The 15,956-nt window shown below is 46.6% G+C and overlaps 4 protein-coding genes and 1 non-coding gene across 6 annotated transcripts; 2 read left to right on the forward strand and 3 right to left on the reverse strand.

The window, feature by feature from the left end:
• Window positions 1-2,748: 2,748 nt before the first annotated feature.
• On the reverse strand, window positions 2,749-4,013 carry LOC103979770 (protein ELC-like). Its single transcript, XM_009395978.3, has one exon. It carries the CDS (start codon window positions 3,896-3,898, stop codon window positions 2,852-2,854), a length of 1,047 nt encoding a protein of 348 aa, XP_009394253.3. The 5' UTR covers window positions 3,899-4,013; the 3' UTR covers window positions 2,749-2,851.
• A 142-nt stretch (window positions 4,014-4,155) lies between these two features.
• On the reverse strand, window positions 4,156-8,644 carry LOC103979769 (putative pentatricopeptide repeat-containing protein At5g40405). Its single transcript, XM_009395976.3, has 2 exons — window positions 5,619-8,644; window positions 4,156-4,289 (listed from the first exon to the last, which is right to left on the reverse strand). Exon 1 carries the CDS (start codon window positions 8,517-8,519, stop codon window positions 6,309-6,311), a length of 2,211 nt encoding a protein of 736 aa, XP_009394251.2. The 5' UTR covers window positions 8,520-8,644; the 3' UTR covers window positions 4,156-4,289; window positions 5,619-6,308.
• Window positions 8,645-9,264: 620 nt separating this feature from the next.
• LOC135634947 (BURP domain-containing protein 12-like) lies at window positions 9,265-11,359 on the forward strand. The gene has a single exon (XM_065145709.1). It carries the CDS (start codon window positions 9,282-9,284, stop codon window positions 11,220-11,222), a length of 1,941 nt encoding a protein of 646 aa, XP_065001781.1. The 5' UTR covers window positions 9,265-9,281; the 3' UTR covers window positions 11,223-11,359.
• Window positions 11,360-13,103: 1,744 nt separating this feature from the next.
• Window positions 13,104-13,300, forward strand: LOC135639387 (U2 spliceosomal RNA). Its single transcript, XR_010496916.1, has one exon. It is a non-coding gene; the product is annotated as a U2 spliceosomal RNA (small nuclear RNA).
• A 43-nt stretch (window positions 13,301-13,343) lies between these two features.
• LOC135634951 (carbonic anhydrase, chloroplastic-like) lies at window positions 13,344-15,091 on the reverse strand. 2 transcript variants are annotated; one of them, XM_065145727.1, is made up of 8 exons: window positions 15,030-15,091; window positions 14,704-14,765; window positions 14,566-14,614; window positions 14,373-14,489; window positions 14,185-14,238; window positions 14,015-14,100; window positions 13,671-13,776; window positions 13,344-13,591 (listed from the first exon to the last, which is right to left on the reverse strand). In XM_065145727.1, exons 2-8 carry the CDS (start codon window positions 14,760-14,762, stop codon window positions 13,457-13,459), a joined length of 606 nt encoding a protein of 201 aa, XP_065001799.1. In that variant the 5' UTR covers window positions 14,763-14,765; window positions 15,030-15,091; the 3' UTR covers window positions 13,344-13,456. The 2 variants fall into 2 exon arrangements, with proteins under 2 accessions (XP_065001799.1, XP_065001790.1); XM_065145718.1 differs by lacking the exon at window positions 15,030-15,091 and having other exon boundaries at window positions 14,704-14,914.
• Window positions 15,092-15,956: the final 865 nt, after the last annotated feature.

A 15,956-nucleotide genomic window follows, 5' to 3' on the forward strand; every position in this document is an offset into this window, starting at 1 on the left:
AAGCAGAAGGTGATCAGCAAAAGGAGGCTTCGACGTCACAAAAGCTTCTTTCGATTTCCTGACGACAGATATATATATCCATACGCACAGTGGATGAGACGCTGTGATCACTCTGCATCTTAACCGAGTGGTATTCATCTTCTCTTCCATTCATAGTGATCCAAGAGAAGAGAAAGTATTACGACAGTAGTGTCCCACTATCCCTGTCTCCGAGCAAAAGCAAAAGCTTCGACCTCCTATTCTCATCGTTTAGCCGCGTGATGCCGAGGTTTGGAAGAGACAGCTGCTGCTGCTGCTGCAATAATGCTTTCAGAATTATTCCTAATGGCACTGTTGTCTAATTTGACACCATGAAACCAATTGCTCCCCTCCTTATTTCTCTACCACAGTATTGTGTCTAAGATCGTATGGAAAATATGGAGATCATCAATGAGAGGAGGGTTCCTCTCCAACCTACTGAGCTCTCTCGGCCTTTTCACAGTCTCGTATGCAGATGATGATGCAAGCTTTTGCTTGGGTTAATGGTGGCCACTTTGGGACCACATTTCTATTATTCCTTCTTTTCTTACATATGGCAACACCCAATCAGAAAAGCATAGTTACAGCCATTATCACTTCCACAGCCTCCTCATCTCTCTTCTTCTATCTTCTTTCTTCTCCTCTCTCTCTCTCTCTCTCTCTCTCTCTCTCTCTCTCACACACACACACACACCCTTCTTTCCTTTTTCTGTTCTTCCTACATGCAGATCTACTGAGTACATCAGGAGGGGTATGTGTGCATCAAAAGCAGCTGAAGCTGCCAGCATGATCTGATGGCTGCTCCTCCTCTATCCTCTCACAACTTCACAAGGAATCAATCAGATCATCTGGCAGTTTCATCTGCTGATGGGAGCACAACAAAACCCTAAAACAGTTTCCATGGAGATGCCAGCCCATGAAGAAAGACACCACAAGGTTCAGCATGTCTGATAGGTGAAGCTTCTGAATACCCACCCTAGTCTCTGATGTGATCTGCTGCGCTTTATCTTTTGTGCTTGTCAGTTTGTACGATGTGGAGGAGGAATTGATGGAAGAGAACCCAACAAAGGAGCCATGAGAAGCTCGGATGAGGGAAAGAAAGGACCATTAGGGTTTTGGTTTGGAAGGAACACTACCATCTTGTTCTTGGAACGAAGCTTGACATCAAGTCCTGATCGGTGAGATGGTGGCTTTGATCTCTTCTTGGTCATGACCTCAGTATCATTAGCTTCTGCCATTCTCCTTGACTGAGAAATAGGATAAGAATCCATCGATGGCACTGTTTGCAATCAGACAGATACCTATGACAGATAAGGACACTGATTCATGCTTCATGATGCTGCAACTCATTTGTTTTTTGGAATAAGCTTATTACACAACCATAAGACTGTGCATGCTTGAAATCACTAGATTTGCTTCGATTCGAAATCATTTTTTGTCTGTGTAAATCCTTATTTTGTATCTTTTTTCTGTGTAAATATTTTGTAGTATGTGTTCTTCAACCATGTAGGAACTAAACATGTAGGAAGGTTATTATAGCAAATGCAAGAGTGTCATTGATTAAGTCAATTCTATTTGTGTCAGGTAGGACTTTATTATTGTGCATGTCCACTTGGTCATCACATATTTGATTTCTTTCTTTCTTTATTTCTTTATGAAGAAGCACAAGCTTTTTTGAAAAATATAAAGCACAGTGTCATCCATATCCATGTCATCTTGTTTGCTAGCATTTGGCATGCTCTTAAGCATTCATGCATTGGTGGTCAAAACCAATGAACTAAGCACTTCAGTAATATATTATGTTAAACTGGCTAGTAGAATATGTTGAATATATGATGAAATCAATTGATGTGTTAGTCATCTAATCTATATTTTGAGTAACGTAGGACTAGCTTTGATCAAGGAGAGATAAATTGATTAAAACAGGAAGAATCAAACATTGAGTCGAAGTGAATATGTCAGAAGATTGGACGTTGGACTGGATGATCAGTCAATGTGTCGGTAGAAGGCTCGTGCCGTGAATTCAAGCATCGGGCCGAAGGATCGGACATTGTGCTAAGGAGATCGAAAGTTACGGGAGTCAACATGCCGATTGGACAATACGCCGAAGGAGAGGACGATGCGCCGAAGGATCGGACGAGCGCCAGATGAACCAATGACATGACGGATAAAGGATTCATGCTTTGTAATCATTTGACTAAGATCGAAGTAGTTTAGGGGGCTAATTGAGTTAGCTTTGGTATAATCATGCTAACTCAATTAGGACTCATTGGGAGGCTCATTTAGTGACTCAAAAGTTGGGTCAAGCGATGATATCGTCAGGCGATGGAATCGCCTGTGAGTTGGAAAACTCGAAAAACCCGGTATCCAAGGCTGTCAGGCGATGGTACCGCCCAGTGACATTGTGTCAGGCGGTGCTACCACCCAGTGTCAGGCTATAGGTGGTGGTACCGCCCAGTGCAGGTATATCTCGAAATATCAGAGATTTAAATTTTAGGCTTCAAATTTAAATCTATTTGGGGTTTATAAATATCTCACTCTTTCCTGCTTGAAAAAGCAAAAAAAATAAGTTTAAAATGAGGAAAAAATTCTTGAGTAAAATTTATAATCTCTCGAAGAGTATAAAAGGAGAAAAGAGGTTTAGGTCTAAAAGAGATGTGTAAAGGTTATCTGAGTTTTAGTAAAATTGTGAAAATGAGAATAGAGTTAGTAAAATTGTGGTTGCCTAAGATTTGTACCGATGCAAGAGGGTGAGGGTCACCATGTAGCTCAATCGAAGATGATTAGAAGTAGTAAAATGAAGACCAATCTTAAAACAAAACAATGGATTTCGCTACGGCAAGAAGTCTCCACTGGTCTGCTGGATTTTTCTGACCAAGGCCTTGTGGAAGAACTGCTCTCTCGCCAAACACCTCACCTGCTTGATGTAAGGTCCGAAGTCCAACACACCCGCCGCAAGCGCTTCGTCGAGCACGCACACCACGTCGTCGATGGCACCCGCCGCGGCTGCGCTCTCCACCATGCGTCTTTCCCTCTCATCCACTGCTTCCAGCGCTACCATCTCACCCGGCAACCGCGGCTTACCGCCGTGCTCCTGCAACCAACCTGACAGCACATTCGCATCCTTCGCCTTCTCCTCCAAACACTTCTCCAGGCTCAGCCGCTCCCCCTCGAGGTCTCGCAGGCCGGACTCGATAGTTTTAGCTCGGTCACGCAGCGCGAGTTGCGCGCTCCCGAAGCGCTCGATCTCCACCTCGATCCGGGGCTGGAATTGCTTCGCGTCGCGGTGGAGGCGAGCATATAGGCGGTCGATCGCCTCCCGATTGGAGGCTAGAGAGGCGTCGGCGGCGGGAAGGGGAGTCATGTCGAAGTGGTAGGGGTGGCACAGCCCGAAGATATTGACGAGGTTACGTGCGAGATGGGAGAGGTTGGACGAGGGATACGTCCACCGATGGAGGTAAGGAGAAGCGACGGCTCCCGAGGGGCCGAAGAAAGGGTGATCGGGCAGCAGGAGGTGGGCGTTCGTCGGGAATACGTACACGACGGGCGCATGGTAAGGGTAGCACCGGTGAAGCCATATCGTCACGAGGACGTGCGGAATGGAGGAAGATATGGGCAAGAAGCCATGCGCCTGGAGGAGGTGGGAGGCGGTGCCGTCGTCGTCGGTGAAGGTGTCCGAGCGGGGGGAGAGGGTGGGGAAGTCGTCGAGGAGTGCGAGGAGGTGCTGCCGTATTACCCGTTTCAGGCTGTGGTTGGTGTAGGAAAGGGCTCTTTCTCCGGTGGCTCTCAGGGCGGCGTCGACGAACCGAGCAGAGGAGGAGGAGACCATTCCCTCGGTGAGTGCGGCTGCAGATAAATGGGATACAGGCAGCAAGATCATGGACGTATGAATCCTTAACTCGGTCGACCAGCTATCTCAGTGCATTCAAAATACAGCGTTAGAGATTGGTTTGACCGCAAGCGACAGAATAATAACAGATCAACATCACATCAAGGAGGGAGAAGAAGAAGACCGACGGATGAGAAGGATCGGCCACTCGGATCAAATTAAATCGAGTTTTGATTGCACCGATCTGACTAATTCTCATGCTTTGGCAGACCGAAGACCGCTCTCAGCCACACAACCGGTTGGCTCTCTCCATCCTTCTCAGTCCGTCCATGATGGCTTTCTCTCCCAAACAAAGAAGAAAGGCCAAGCTTTTTCATTTCTTTAAGTGACGAAGAAGAAGAAGAAAAGGACGTGTCCTCGAATCAAATTACTTTTCATCTTTCTGCCAACAAAACATAAATATGGATGATGAAAAGTCCAAGGAATCTTATGAGAACCACCACCACCACAGAACAAATAGCACAAGAAAAATGATAGGGGAGTTCACGATTGCTTGCCTAAATCTTTCTATCCTTTTCATGATGGAGAAATAGTATCCTCCAAAGTATGAATTCATCATACTCCTAATTTTTTTAAACCCATATATATGACTTTCATATGTAAACTTTAAGTTACATTAAATGACAAATAATATCTTCTAAAAGTCCATTCTGATTATAAGAAATTTCAACCGTAGCTAATTTATGTTTTTTGAATGAATATATGTGAAAGAGAAAAATATATGCTATATCAAAATTTGCAAAAGGTAACTACAAAAGATCATGAATAATGATTATTATAAAAATGACTACATCATCATCTAATTTACAACCCAAAAAAAATTGAGTAAGAAAAATTATTATAACAGAATCATTCTTTTCCCTCTTTGTATATCAAAATGAGTTCCTTGTCAAAATACCAATTTGTTACCAAAATATAAATATTAACAATATTAATATTTATGACTTATCAAATGAAGCCAATGTTCTCTGTTCATTTCTCTTTTGTTGCACCAAAGTACGAGACATAACAGGAATATTATGTCCTATCCATTTATTCCATTTATTATTGTGCTGTGAACTTACCTATCTTTGAATCTCTCGTCCAACAGCACTAATCTTTGACCTCATTTCTATAAATCCCTCGCAACCAACACCACTGTTTCCTTGACAAAGAACACAGCAAGACGTGACAGCAAAAGACCTCTCCAACAGTAGTTTTGAAGCATGTCTTTGTCACGGTGTTCCATTAACGATAAAGCTATTGACCTTTAGGACTCGTGCTGCTATTTAGAAATGAAATCCTTTCTTGGGGGAAACGGCAGTGAGATAAATATGTGCCCTAATATTTAATATCTTAACTATGGATGGGGACGACGCTTAGTCAATCTCTTGATGTTTCTCTTGTTTGCTTCAGCTGTGTCTCTACAGTACATATGCTAATTTTTAACCAGACAAAACAAAAAAAACATTAATGTCAGGAACAAATTGTTGCTTTACCACCCATCCGCTTGACACAAATGAATGATTTGTGATCTTAGTGTATTATATATGGAAATATCCAAAACATTAATATCAGGAACAAATTGTTCTTTTAGCCTTTTTCTCTAAACACTTTAGAAGATGTAGTTCCCGTGCATGTATCAGACTCTCTCTAAGCATGTTCTCAAGAAGCACAAAAGATAGTAGACAAACAAGTAGTAACTGTGTACTAAATTTGTTTCGATACTGACCTGGAGCAGTTGCTTCGGAAGCTCCACGGTGATGAGTCCACCTTTGCAACCAATACTGCCGAGGTTGCAGCCGATGATGATGTTCTCTCTAGCTTGTAGTGGTTCACTACCATGCACGAGAGGCACGGTGTTGGGCAAATCAATATATCTTTTTGCATTTGTTGGTACTCCTTAAAAACTAACTCTGGAAATCAACTTTACCATATCATCTGCCTTATTGCTTAAGCTTGCTCGAACCGGAACTTCCCTGGAAGAATCAGTTTTCAGCCCTGAGTTCATTCAAACCTAAACCAGACATTTTGAAATGAGGCCTCACTACAGTCAACACCAGTGATGCAGAGTTCAAAAATCTTGAAAGAACCTGATTTTGGTCTGATCTGGTACAAAACTTGAATCCGTCCTTAGGCAGGATCTGGCTCTAATTTGACCTGCATAGGCTTGAGGCTAACAGCCATGACTACCATGTTAAGATGTGCTTATGCGGCAGACTTGAGCATGTATCTTGGGTCTGAAGACACCATCAGATTCTTTGGTAGGGTGAACTGCTCTAGAACAACTTCGAAATTTCTATAATGATTGCCAGAAATCATTGTGAGCGCAATGCAAATATTGGAGATCGCATAAAATGGCTCCAATCTGTCCAGAATGTGTCACTCTGACTAGAGGATACCAGCATAACCATCCAATGGATCACCAGAAATCATTGCAAGAGCAATGGGCATCTCGAAAATGGTGGAAACGGCTCCTATCTCTGACCACAATGTATCGATTCCAGATCTTGGATATTAGCTTGATTGCAGAATGACAATCCTCACATACCCTTAAGTTCTTCAGAACATGAATTGGCAAATTGGATGGCAATTTCATGATTCCGAAAGCAATTGCCATCTTCTCACTATGAGTAAACAATGCCTGTTCCTTTTCCTCCTCGTCCATTTCCACGGATATCTGTTCTGTGATTGGTGAATAACCTGCCAATTTCAATCTCTCCGCCATCTCACCTATCATAGATTGAATCTCCATAATATCTGGGTGCATCTGGTCACCAGCAATGAACTTGTGTACCTGTCCCCCTACTGTAATCGAGCTATAACCTGCAGTCTTTTTAACGCCCCTCTCTTCCATCAAGCGCCGGATCTTGTAAGCATCTGCCCACCTTTTATTATCAATGTATATGTTGTATAACTGGACATATACAGCATCCTCTTGTGGCTCTAACTCAAGGAGATGCTTTGTTGCTTTCTCTGCTAACTCTGTGTTCTTGTATAGCCTGCAGGCACTTAACATGGACCCCCATATAACTGCATTTGGTTCCATCGGCATGGTTTCAATAAGTTCAATTGCCTCTTGCAAACGTCCACGACGACCAAGCAAATCTACCATGCATCCGTAGTGCTCAATCTCAGGTTTGATGCTGTATAGACTACTCATCTCATCAAAAAACATGTGTCCCTCCTCTAAAAGACCTGAATGACTGCATGCAGTCAGAACACTGACATAAGCTACTGCATTGGGTCTTAAACCCTTATTCTTCATCAAACAGAAATGCTCAAGTGCATGCTTTCCCATTCCATTCATTGCAAGGCCTGAAATAATCACAGTCCAAGTCTGTGCGTCCCTTTCCTCCATCCTATTGAAAACTAACATTGCTTGATCCATCTTCCCACATTTTGCATACATGTCCAGTAATGCAGTACCAAGAAAAACATCACGCTTTACCAGTCCCTGCTCAACATAAGCATGCAAGACTTTGCCTTTGCTTAACACACCTAAATTAGCACAAGCTGTGAGCAAGCCTACCAATGTGAACTTATCTGGCCGCAAGCCAGACATCTGCAGTTTTGCAAACAAGAGCAATGCTTCCTTAAGCCTACTGCTCTGGATGTACCCGGTCAACATTGCGTTGAATGAGATGATATCAGGGGAATCCATCTGTTCAAAGAGCGAGCGACCTATGTCTATGTCGCCCATCTTGCAGTACCCGTCAATGATAGCATTCCAAGCTGGTACAATCTTGTGATCCATCGAATCGAAAATCTGATAAGCAGACTTGATATCTCCACCCTTTGCATACATATCAATTAGGGCGACTGCGAGATTGCTACTGATTCCAATTCTCTTCTCGATGACAAGCTGATGAATCCACTTGCCCAATTTCAGATCCCGCAACCGCGCACATGCTGATAGGACAGCAGCCATGGCTACAGTGTCCGGCGTGACATCATCGGATAGCATCTCCTTGAAAAGCTGAACAGCTTCCTCAGCCCTTCCGGCTTTAGCATAGCCTGCTATCATACTCGTCCACGAGACCACATTCCTCACAGGCATTTTGTCAAACAACTTCCGAGCTTCATCCACCGAGCCAAACTTCACAAGACCTCCGATGATCGTTGTCCACGAGACAACATCCTTCTGGACAATCGGTCCAAATGCCCGCATCGCATCATCGATCCACCCGAATTCAATATACATATGGACCAAAGAATTCGCGATGTGGCCGTAGCGTTCGGGAAAGAGTTTGACGGAAACACCATGCACCATCTGCCCCTCAAGAACGAAAGCCGAGAGGCCACAGGATTTGAACAAGAACTGAAAGGTGTAAGCGTCGGGCGGTACATCCTTTCGACGCATTTGGTGGTACAAATGGAGGGATTCCCTGGGGCGATGGTTCCTAGAACAAGTCCGGATGATGGTGTTCCACTGAAAAGCGGACGGGTCCGGGATTTGAAAGAAGAAATTTAGGGCATAGGAGAGATCGGCAGAGCGATCGGAAAAGCCAGTGAGGCATTTCAGCAGAAGGGTTGTGGACGGGGGATGGACGAGAGCTCCAGCGACGATGAGTCGCGCGTGGAGTTGGGTTGCTTGCTTCAGAGATGAAGGATTTGGCCATTGCAGTCGCATACACGAGCAATAAGGACAGATGAGATTGAACGTAACAGAAAAAAACGAGTCGTTCTAATACCAAAGACGATAAAACGAACGAGCAATGGACTCTGCAGAGAAACAAATAATTCACAACAAATAATTCACCCAATTCAGGATTCATTCCTCTCTGTTTACCAATGGGACGTAGGAGCGCTGCGTTCTATTGGCTCCTGCTGGTGGTTCCCACGCAGCCTGTGACCATCTCGGACCGGGGTCCACGGTGGGAGTCAATAGGAATCCTACTTTCTGTGTCCCGTTGCTCGGTCAGCACACAACAAGATAGGCCGTACGATACGACACCTGCGTACCACCGGCAGAGGCAGTGTGCGGTGTGGCCCACCGACTTCCGAGGAGGACAATAATGTTCTGATCCAAGGATATTTCTACCCGATTAATATCGCCATAGCACAAACACACCTCAATTGGAGTATACATACCTCCAAATCGTGACAAATATCGCTGACATACACCACCCGAGCATACATACCTTAAAACTTAGGCTACGTGATGGATAAGAACAGTTCCTACTTGAACGGGTGAACGAACATGTTGGTATCATCGAGTCCCTGTAAATTCGAGGTAATTCTAACTACCAAGAAAAATAAATATTCATGTCATTAAATGCATGCGAGAGGCAAAGCGGCGAAAGAAGAGAGCACAAGTCCCTTCCGTCCGCCGCTATTTATATCTCTCCTCCCCCATTGCTCTGCAGACGACGCAACCCAACACGCCTCACTCATGGCCTTTCCACTTCCGCTGCCGCCTCGTCCTCTGCTCATTCTTTTCCTGCTCGTACCGTCGCTTCTTCTACCCTCTCGTTCCTCCGCCAATGAAACCGCCGTAACTCCTCCCTCCACCGCCCTTAATCCATTTACCGCCAAGGCCGCCGTGATACGGTACTGGAACCGCAAGGTCACCGCCAACCGCCCGCAACCGGCCTTCCTCCTGTCCAAGCTTTCCCCGCTCTCCGCCCTCGACTACGCCACCTTCTCCTCTCTTGCTGCCGCTGGGCCGTCCGCTCTTTCCCCGCGCCTCCCCGCCCTCTGCGCTGCCGCCCGCCTCCTCTGCTTCCCCACCCGCTTCGAGTCCTACGCCTCCGCCACCACTGCACGTGATGGCCCCTCCGACTTCGCGACCTACCAGACCTCCAACTTCTCTAACTACGCCACCGGCGCGGTCGGTGGGACCCAATCGTTCGAGAACTACTCCGAGTCCCTCAACGTGCCGGTCGACACCTTCCGCCGCTACAGCCGCGACTCCGCCGGCCATAACGACTCCTTCGCGTCCTACGCCCCTGGAGGCAACGTCGTCACCGCCAAATTCACCAGCTACGCTTCCTCCGCCACCGGCGGCACCGGGGATTTTACTTCTTACGGTGATGATACCAACAATCCTGAACTCAAGTTCACCAACTACGACGCCCAAGCCAACGGTCGCCACCAGTCCTTCGGAAGCTACTCCGACGACGCCAATTCCGGCGACCAGTCCTTTGCCGGGTATGGCAAGGACGGCAACGGTGTCGTCTCCGCATTCGCCAGCTACGCCAATGACTCCAACGTCATCGGTTCCGGTTTCGCCGGCTACGGCGAGGGCGCCAATGCGGCGAGAGATAGTTTCACCAACTACGGTTTCAACGGCAACGTGCCGGAGAACAACTTCCGGTCCTACGGAGATCGCGGTAACGGCGGATCGGAGAGGTTCTCGAGTTATCGTGACGAGTCGAACGTCGGAGACGACAGCTTCACCTCCTACGCCAAAGGCAGCAACGCTGGCACAGCCGAATTCGACAACTATGGGAACTCCTTCAACCCCGGCAGCGATTCCTTCAAAGGCTACGGTCAAGGGTTCGGCAATCATGAAATCACGTTCAAGAGCTACATCGGCGAGAACAATTCCTTCAAGGGCTATGCCAAGTCCGGCATCGACTTCAAGGCCTATCGCCACCCATCATCCTCGCCCTCCTCCGCCCACGCCGCCGATGCCGCAGTGAAGCCCGTCAAGAAGATAGCAGGGCACTGGCTGGTGGAGCCGGGTAAGTTTTTCCGCGAGCACGAGCTCCGGAGCGGCAACTTGATGCCGATGCCGGACATCCGCGACAAGATGCCGGCGCGGTCGTTCTTGCCGCGGTCGATCGCCGGGAGAATCGCCTTCTCAGCAGCCGAGGTGCAGCGGTTCTTCGGGATTCCGGCCGACACGGCGCTGGGGAAAGCGGTGGCCGACACGGTGGCGGAGTGCGAGAGGGCGCCGAGCCGGGGTGAGACGAAGCGGTGCGCGACGTCGGCGGAGGACGTGATTGACTTCGCGGTGGCGATGCTGGGGAGCAACGTGGTTGCGCGGAGCACGGAGAGCACGGCCGGGTCCAAGGGTACCGTCCTGATAGGGAAGGTGCGGGGGGTGAACGGCGGCGGCGTCACCCGGTCGGTGTCGTGCCACCAAAGCCTCTTCCCGTATCTGGTGTACTACTGCCACTCGGTGCCACGGGTACGGGTGTACGTGGCGGACATCCTAGCCGTCCAAACCAAGGAGAGGATCAATCGCGGTGTTGCCATCTGTCACCTTGACACGTCGGACTGGAGTGCGAGCCACGGGGCCTTCCTGTCGCTGGGGTCCGCCCCCGGGAGGATCGAGGTCTGCCATTGGATCTTCGAGAGAGACATGACGTGGACGGTGGCCGATTGATTGACTGATTACGGGCGATCCTCCCAGTAGGAGTGTTGTGTTCTGTCTCTCTCTCTCTCTCTTTTCATTTTTCTTCCTTTTCTTTTTGATCTCTTTTCCATGAAGCTTGAAGAAGAAATAATGCGGAAATTTGAGTAGCTGATCTTTGCATTGGATTGGATTGTGGTTGTTATTTTTTATGTGGATTTCAGCGAGTACTATGGAAGAAAATTAGTTCTTCGATGTTGCTGCTTTTCTGTAGAACCCTAATGTATCAATCGGTTTCTTTCTCCATGCAGGATGAAGAAAGAGAGTGTCACTCACATGAACGCAGTAACTGTTCATGGGAGGAGGGATTTCATGTCAATGATTGGTAGAGAGTGTCATCAAAATCATTAGAGAACGTCATAATGCACAAGCCATCCCATCCCATCCCCTCTGAAAAGTTCATCATCAGGAAGATACACCGAGGGTGGCGACATGTCTTGTCCCCGACAAGGAATCCTTAGCAGCTTGGCGATCGATCATAGTCTCTCTTCTGCTCCAGGAATTTAATATGGAAAGAGAAGGAAAACGAACAATAACTTAAAAGAACACTCATTATCTAGATCACTCGAGGCAAGAAGAACTGTTCCTCAAACAGTTCCTCAGGCAAGAAGAACAGTAACTTAAAAGAACTCTGCTGTCACCTCAAATATGATCTGCTAATGAATTTAACAGGAAAGTGAAAGCTATCACACGTTCCCTTATCTGCTGTAAGATGCAACATCACGGTTGATTACAAGCTCAAAAGGCTTGTGAAGTACAAGTGGGTAGGGTTTCTAGAGTAAGCATGACAGGGTGAGCATTGCATTCGAAGCAACAAGTCCAGAAGGTCATCAACATCATTGCAGCAGTGAGCAGAGCAGGCTGCAGAGGGAGCAGCACAGGCATGCGAAGTGGAAGGCAAAGAAGGATGAAGTGGAAGGCAAGATGAGTAAAGAGACCACAGGGTACACGATTCCCAGATTCCAACTCAAACAACACGTACACGAGTCCACGTGCCAACTCAGATTAGGTACACAGCGATCTTGAAGTGTCTGCTTTTGGTGGACATGAATCTTCTCTTTCCAGTGAGTCAGAGGTGAAGGCAATGAGACGTTCTCTTTGCCAGCCAGACATACATGCTGCAAATTTGACGTGTAATAGCTACAACAGGATCGATATTGCCTGAGGACCTCTGAGACCTCGTATAAGAGCCACTTGGGAATCTGAGACGACACGAGAGTCCCAGCACGGTCGCCGAGTGGACAAGCATCGAGTGCTTGGTGGCCATGGCTGAGGCTTCTCGGAAGCATCTCTTTGCCTTTTATGAGTAGGAATGAAGCATGCCAAAAGCAGACTGCGCACACCGTCCGTCAGTCACTTTGTACCTTTTTATGTCACCATAACCCTTACTCGCATTCAAGCAATCAATTTAGACTCGCATTTCTGAACCGATTGATGACCCGATGGATGCGATTCCAGCCTGTCAATCGAACCGGTTTGACCCGACCCTATACGGTTATTGGGCCCGTCTCGGCCTCGATAAAATCCATACGAACTCAATACGGTGAATGAGACAGGGATTGTAATTATGGATGTATTGAATTGCTATATTGTCATAAAATTAATAGTGATAGGCTCGAGGTGTCTTGGTGCAATGTCACACAAAAACCAGGGAAGATGACTCTCTTATGACATCCATGCAGCCTTTAAATCACACCCCTTCGACGTCGTCGGTGATCGCACGCGCGCGTACACAAAAGTAATAAACCTTCTCGAATTATTTCTTTTGGGGTTCTTTAGTCCCATATCGCCAGTCGACGCAGTCACGGTTGGTCGAGGCCGCTATATTAGAGCAGACCGGCTACAATACCAAGCATACCTTTCTCGGCCTTTTGGCTAAGATCAAGTGTAGTATCTGTTCTTATCAGTTTAATATCTGATACGTGGGTCATCGGCCCACTATGATATTAAATTAATTTGTTGTGGGGTAGGGCCCGCTCCAGTAGCTTGCTTCTGGGGCCCTTGAGCGTCGCCCATGCGTTGCACTGCAGCGTGGGCCCGGCGCACCCCTACCAAAAACTAAATTTGAAATTTTATGTTAATGTTATATAGATATATATGTATATATATTTATTTATTCAATTACGAAGATAATTGTATTAAATTGTTTTTATTAGAGTACATTGGCTCCAAACTATGGTTGTTCCATGTTGGTGCCGACTGCGCGTTCAAGTCTCCCAAGCCTCGAAGCTGCTAGCGACGAAATCGTAGTGCGCCCCGATTAGCTTCAAGGTCGTCTTCTCCAGCGCGTCGCTGACGAAGGGGTAAGTCTTCAGGTTCTCAAGGGAGACATTCACCGCTTCCTGCGCACACATGCAAACTGTCTTAGATGACTGTTTCAGTTTGGGAAGACGATCGAATGCGATCTTTTCGCACGAGTACCTTCTCGCATTGGGTGCATTGATCAGCGAAAGATAAGGCTGCGTGCTCAGCCACCACCTTCTCCTTTGCCGGCAAACAAATCTTCACCCACTCCTCTATGAAGTCACTGTCCCAAAACAGATAGAGATGATGATTAGGAGCTCATCATGATCCTTCTGCAGAAAAGTAGTCAGAAAGCAATATGCCTTCCGAGTGGCAGAGGACAAAATGAACCCAATTCCCAACCTTTTGGGAGAGCAGATGGAAGCAGAATTGATGTCACTAAATCCCCTAACCTCTCTCATTAAACTACAATGATGCTGCAGATTTTTAAGATGAACAGAGGTGATGCTGTTGTTTCTTACGTGCTGGTGGTGCCGTCTTCTTTGATGGACATCAGCCCCTTGATTCCACCGCAGCTGCTGTGGCCCATCACCACGATGTACTCAACCTGTCGGAGAGTTTCCGAGAGAGTAAGATTCTGAAGAAAAACAAAGAAAACATAAGTGAGCAGATGATGGAATCGAGCGCGGACCTTGAGATTGAGGACGGCATATTCGATGGCAGCCCCGACCCCGGAGTACTTTGTCTGCAGGAACACCACGGATAAGCTCGTGAAAGGGGGCTTGCAAGGAGGGGACCAACCGCATAGGCTGCGATGAGAGAGAGAGAGAGAGAGAGAGAGAGGAAAAGTTGATGATGGAGGCTGCAGACACTGCTGACCTGATCATACGGGGGAACCATGTTGGCGATGTTGCGGACGGTGAAGGCCTCCCCCGGCTGGAAGTTGAGCACCACCGACGGGCACACACGGGAATCGGCACATGCAAACACCATGAACTGCAACCCATTCCTATTCTTCAGATCATAATGGTCGACAGATTCTGCACGTCGATTAGAATCATGGGGAGCTCACCTTAGGGCTCTGCCCGACTGCGAGTTGGGAGAACAGATCGGGGTTTTCCCTGTCACACAAACACACGTCTTTATTCCGGCTAAACATATCGGAGAACCAAAGATATCTCTTCATGCATGAACGTAATCCTTCACATACTCGTAGACCTCCTTCTTGAAGCGCTCGAACCCCGAGGTCAACCTCTCCACCGGATCCATTTCCTGCACATTTGCAGAGGCTCTAGCCATCATCCGTGGCGTCGGAAAAAGAAGAGGATCCAAAGAAGTGGGAAGCAGAGAGAGAGAAAGAGAGAGAGAGCAGCAAAATCAAACGGCAGAAACCGAGAATCTAAGCATCAAAAAAACAGGAATTTGACCGGATTACACAGCCGGAATTGAAGAACAGGAGATGGAAAGATTAAAGGAGGAGAAAAAGGAGAGACAGAGAGAGAAAGAGGAAAGGGTGGGGGCAGAGATTCCACGAACCTTCTTTCCCAAAAGGCTACAGAGATCCCGTGTTTGGCGATAAGAAGGAAAAGGCAGTGTTCCCTCCGACGCGCTTTATAAGCGCCGACCCGTTCCGGCCCGGTTCAGATGAACCGGAAGAACAACATTAGTGGTTGGCCGATTGGCCGGTCGGTCGAGCCTTAAAACATCGAATCGGTCGATCGCTTGAATCGGACGGAAAGAGTACGCTCAATTAATAATACTCTAAACTATTAATTTAACATGTTTATAAAAATACTTTTATATATAAGCCTATCATAATTAATACAATAAATGGATGAAAGACGAGCGACACACTTTTTCTCTCCTCTTAATAATAATAATAATAATAATAATAATAATAGAAAAGATAACATTGGATCCATCTTTCGTGAATGATAAGAGCCATTTCGTATGATATATGCTATTCAATGTCAGCCACCAGAGATTGGATTCTCCGTGGTGGGTGGGTGGGTGGGTGCGAATAGGGAGGAGAGACTTGCGCCGGAAAGGTGATGTGAGAGAGGCAATAAAGAGAGAGGGGGGTTTGTGGCGGAGGAGGAGATGAGGAAGCTATCCGAATCATTATTGATTTCGTGCATGCATATATATCCCTCCCTAAATTTGCTTACCTTTACACCTCAATGTTTTGGCCTCCTGCCTTCGATTTGTTAATTTCTATTGACTTTAGTTGTTGGATATATTGGCATTCTTTTAAAATCAATTGGATTCGGTTTCAAATCCTACAAAAATTACATTTGAGATGTATTTCCATATGGATTCAAAGAATTTAGTCAAATTTTTTATTCTAAAATATTTATGCTTGAGAGACCTTTTATCGTTAGTTGCGGTCATGATTTATATGGTGAATGTGTATGTCATTTGGTCATTAATGGGATTGTAAAGTTATGTGTCAATTTTGTAAGT

This window comes from Musa acuminata, chromosome BXJ1-3 (assembly GCF_036884655.1).
Source record: "Musa acuminata AAA Group cultivar baxijiao chromosome BXJ1-3, Cavendish_Baxijiao_AAA, whole genome shotgun sequence".
Classification (NCBI taxonomy): domain Eukaryota; kingdom Viridiplantae; phylum Streptophyta; class Magnoliopsida; order Zingiberales; family Musaceae; genus Musa; species Musa acuminata.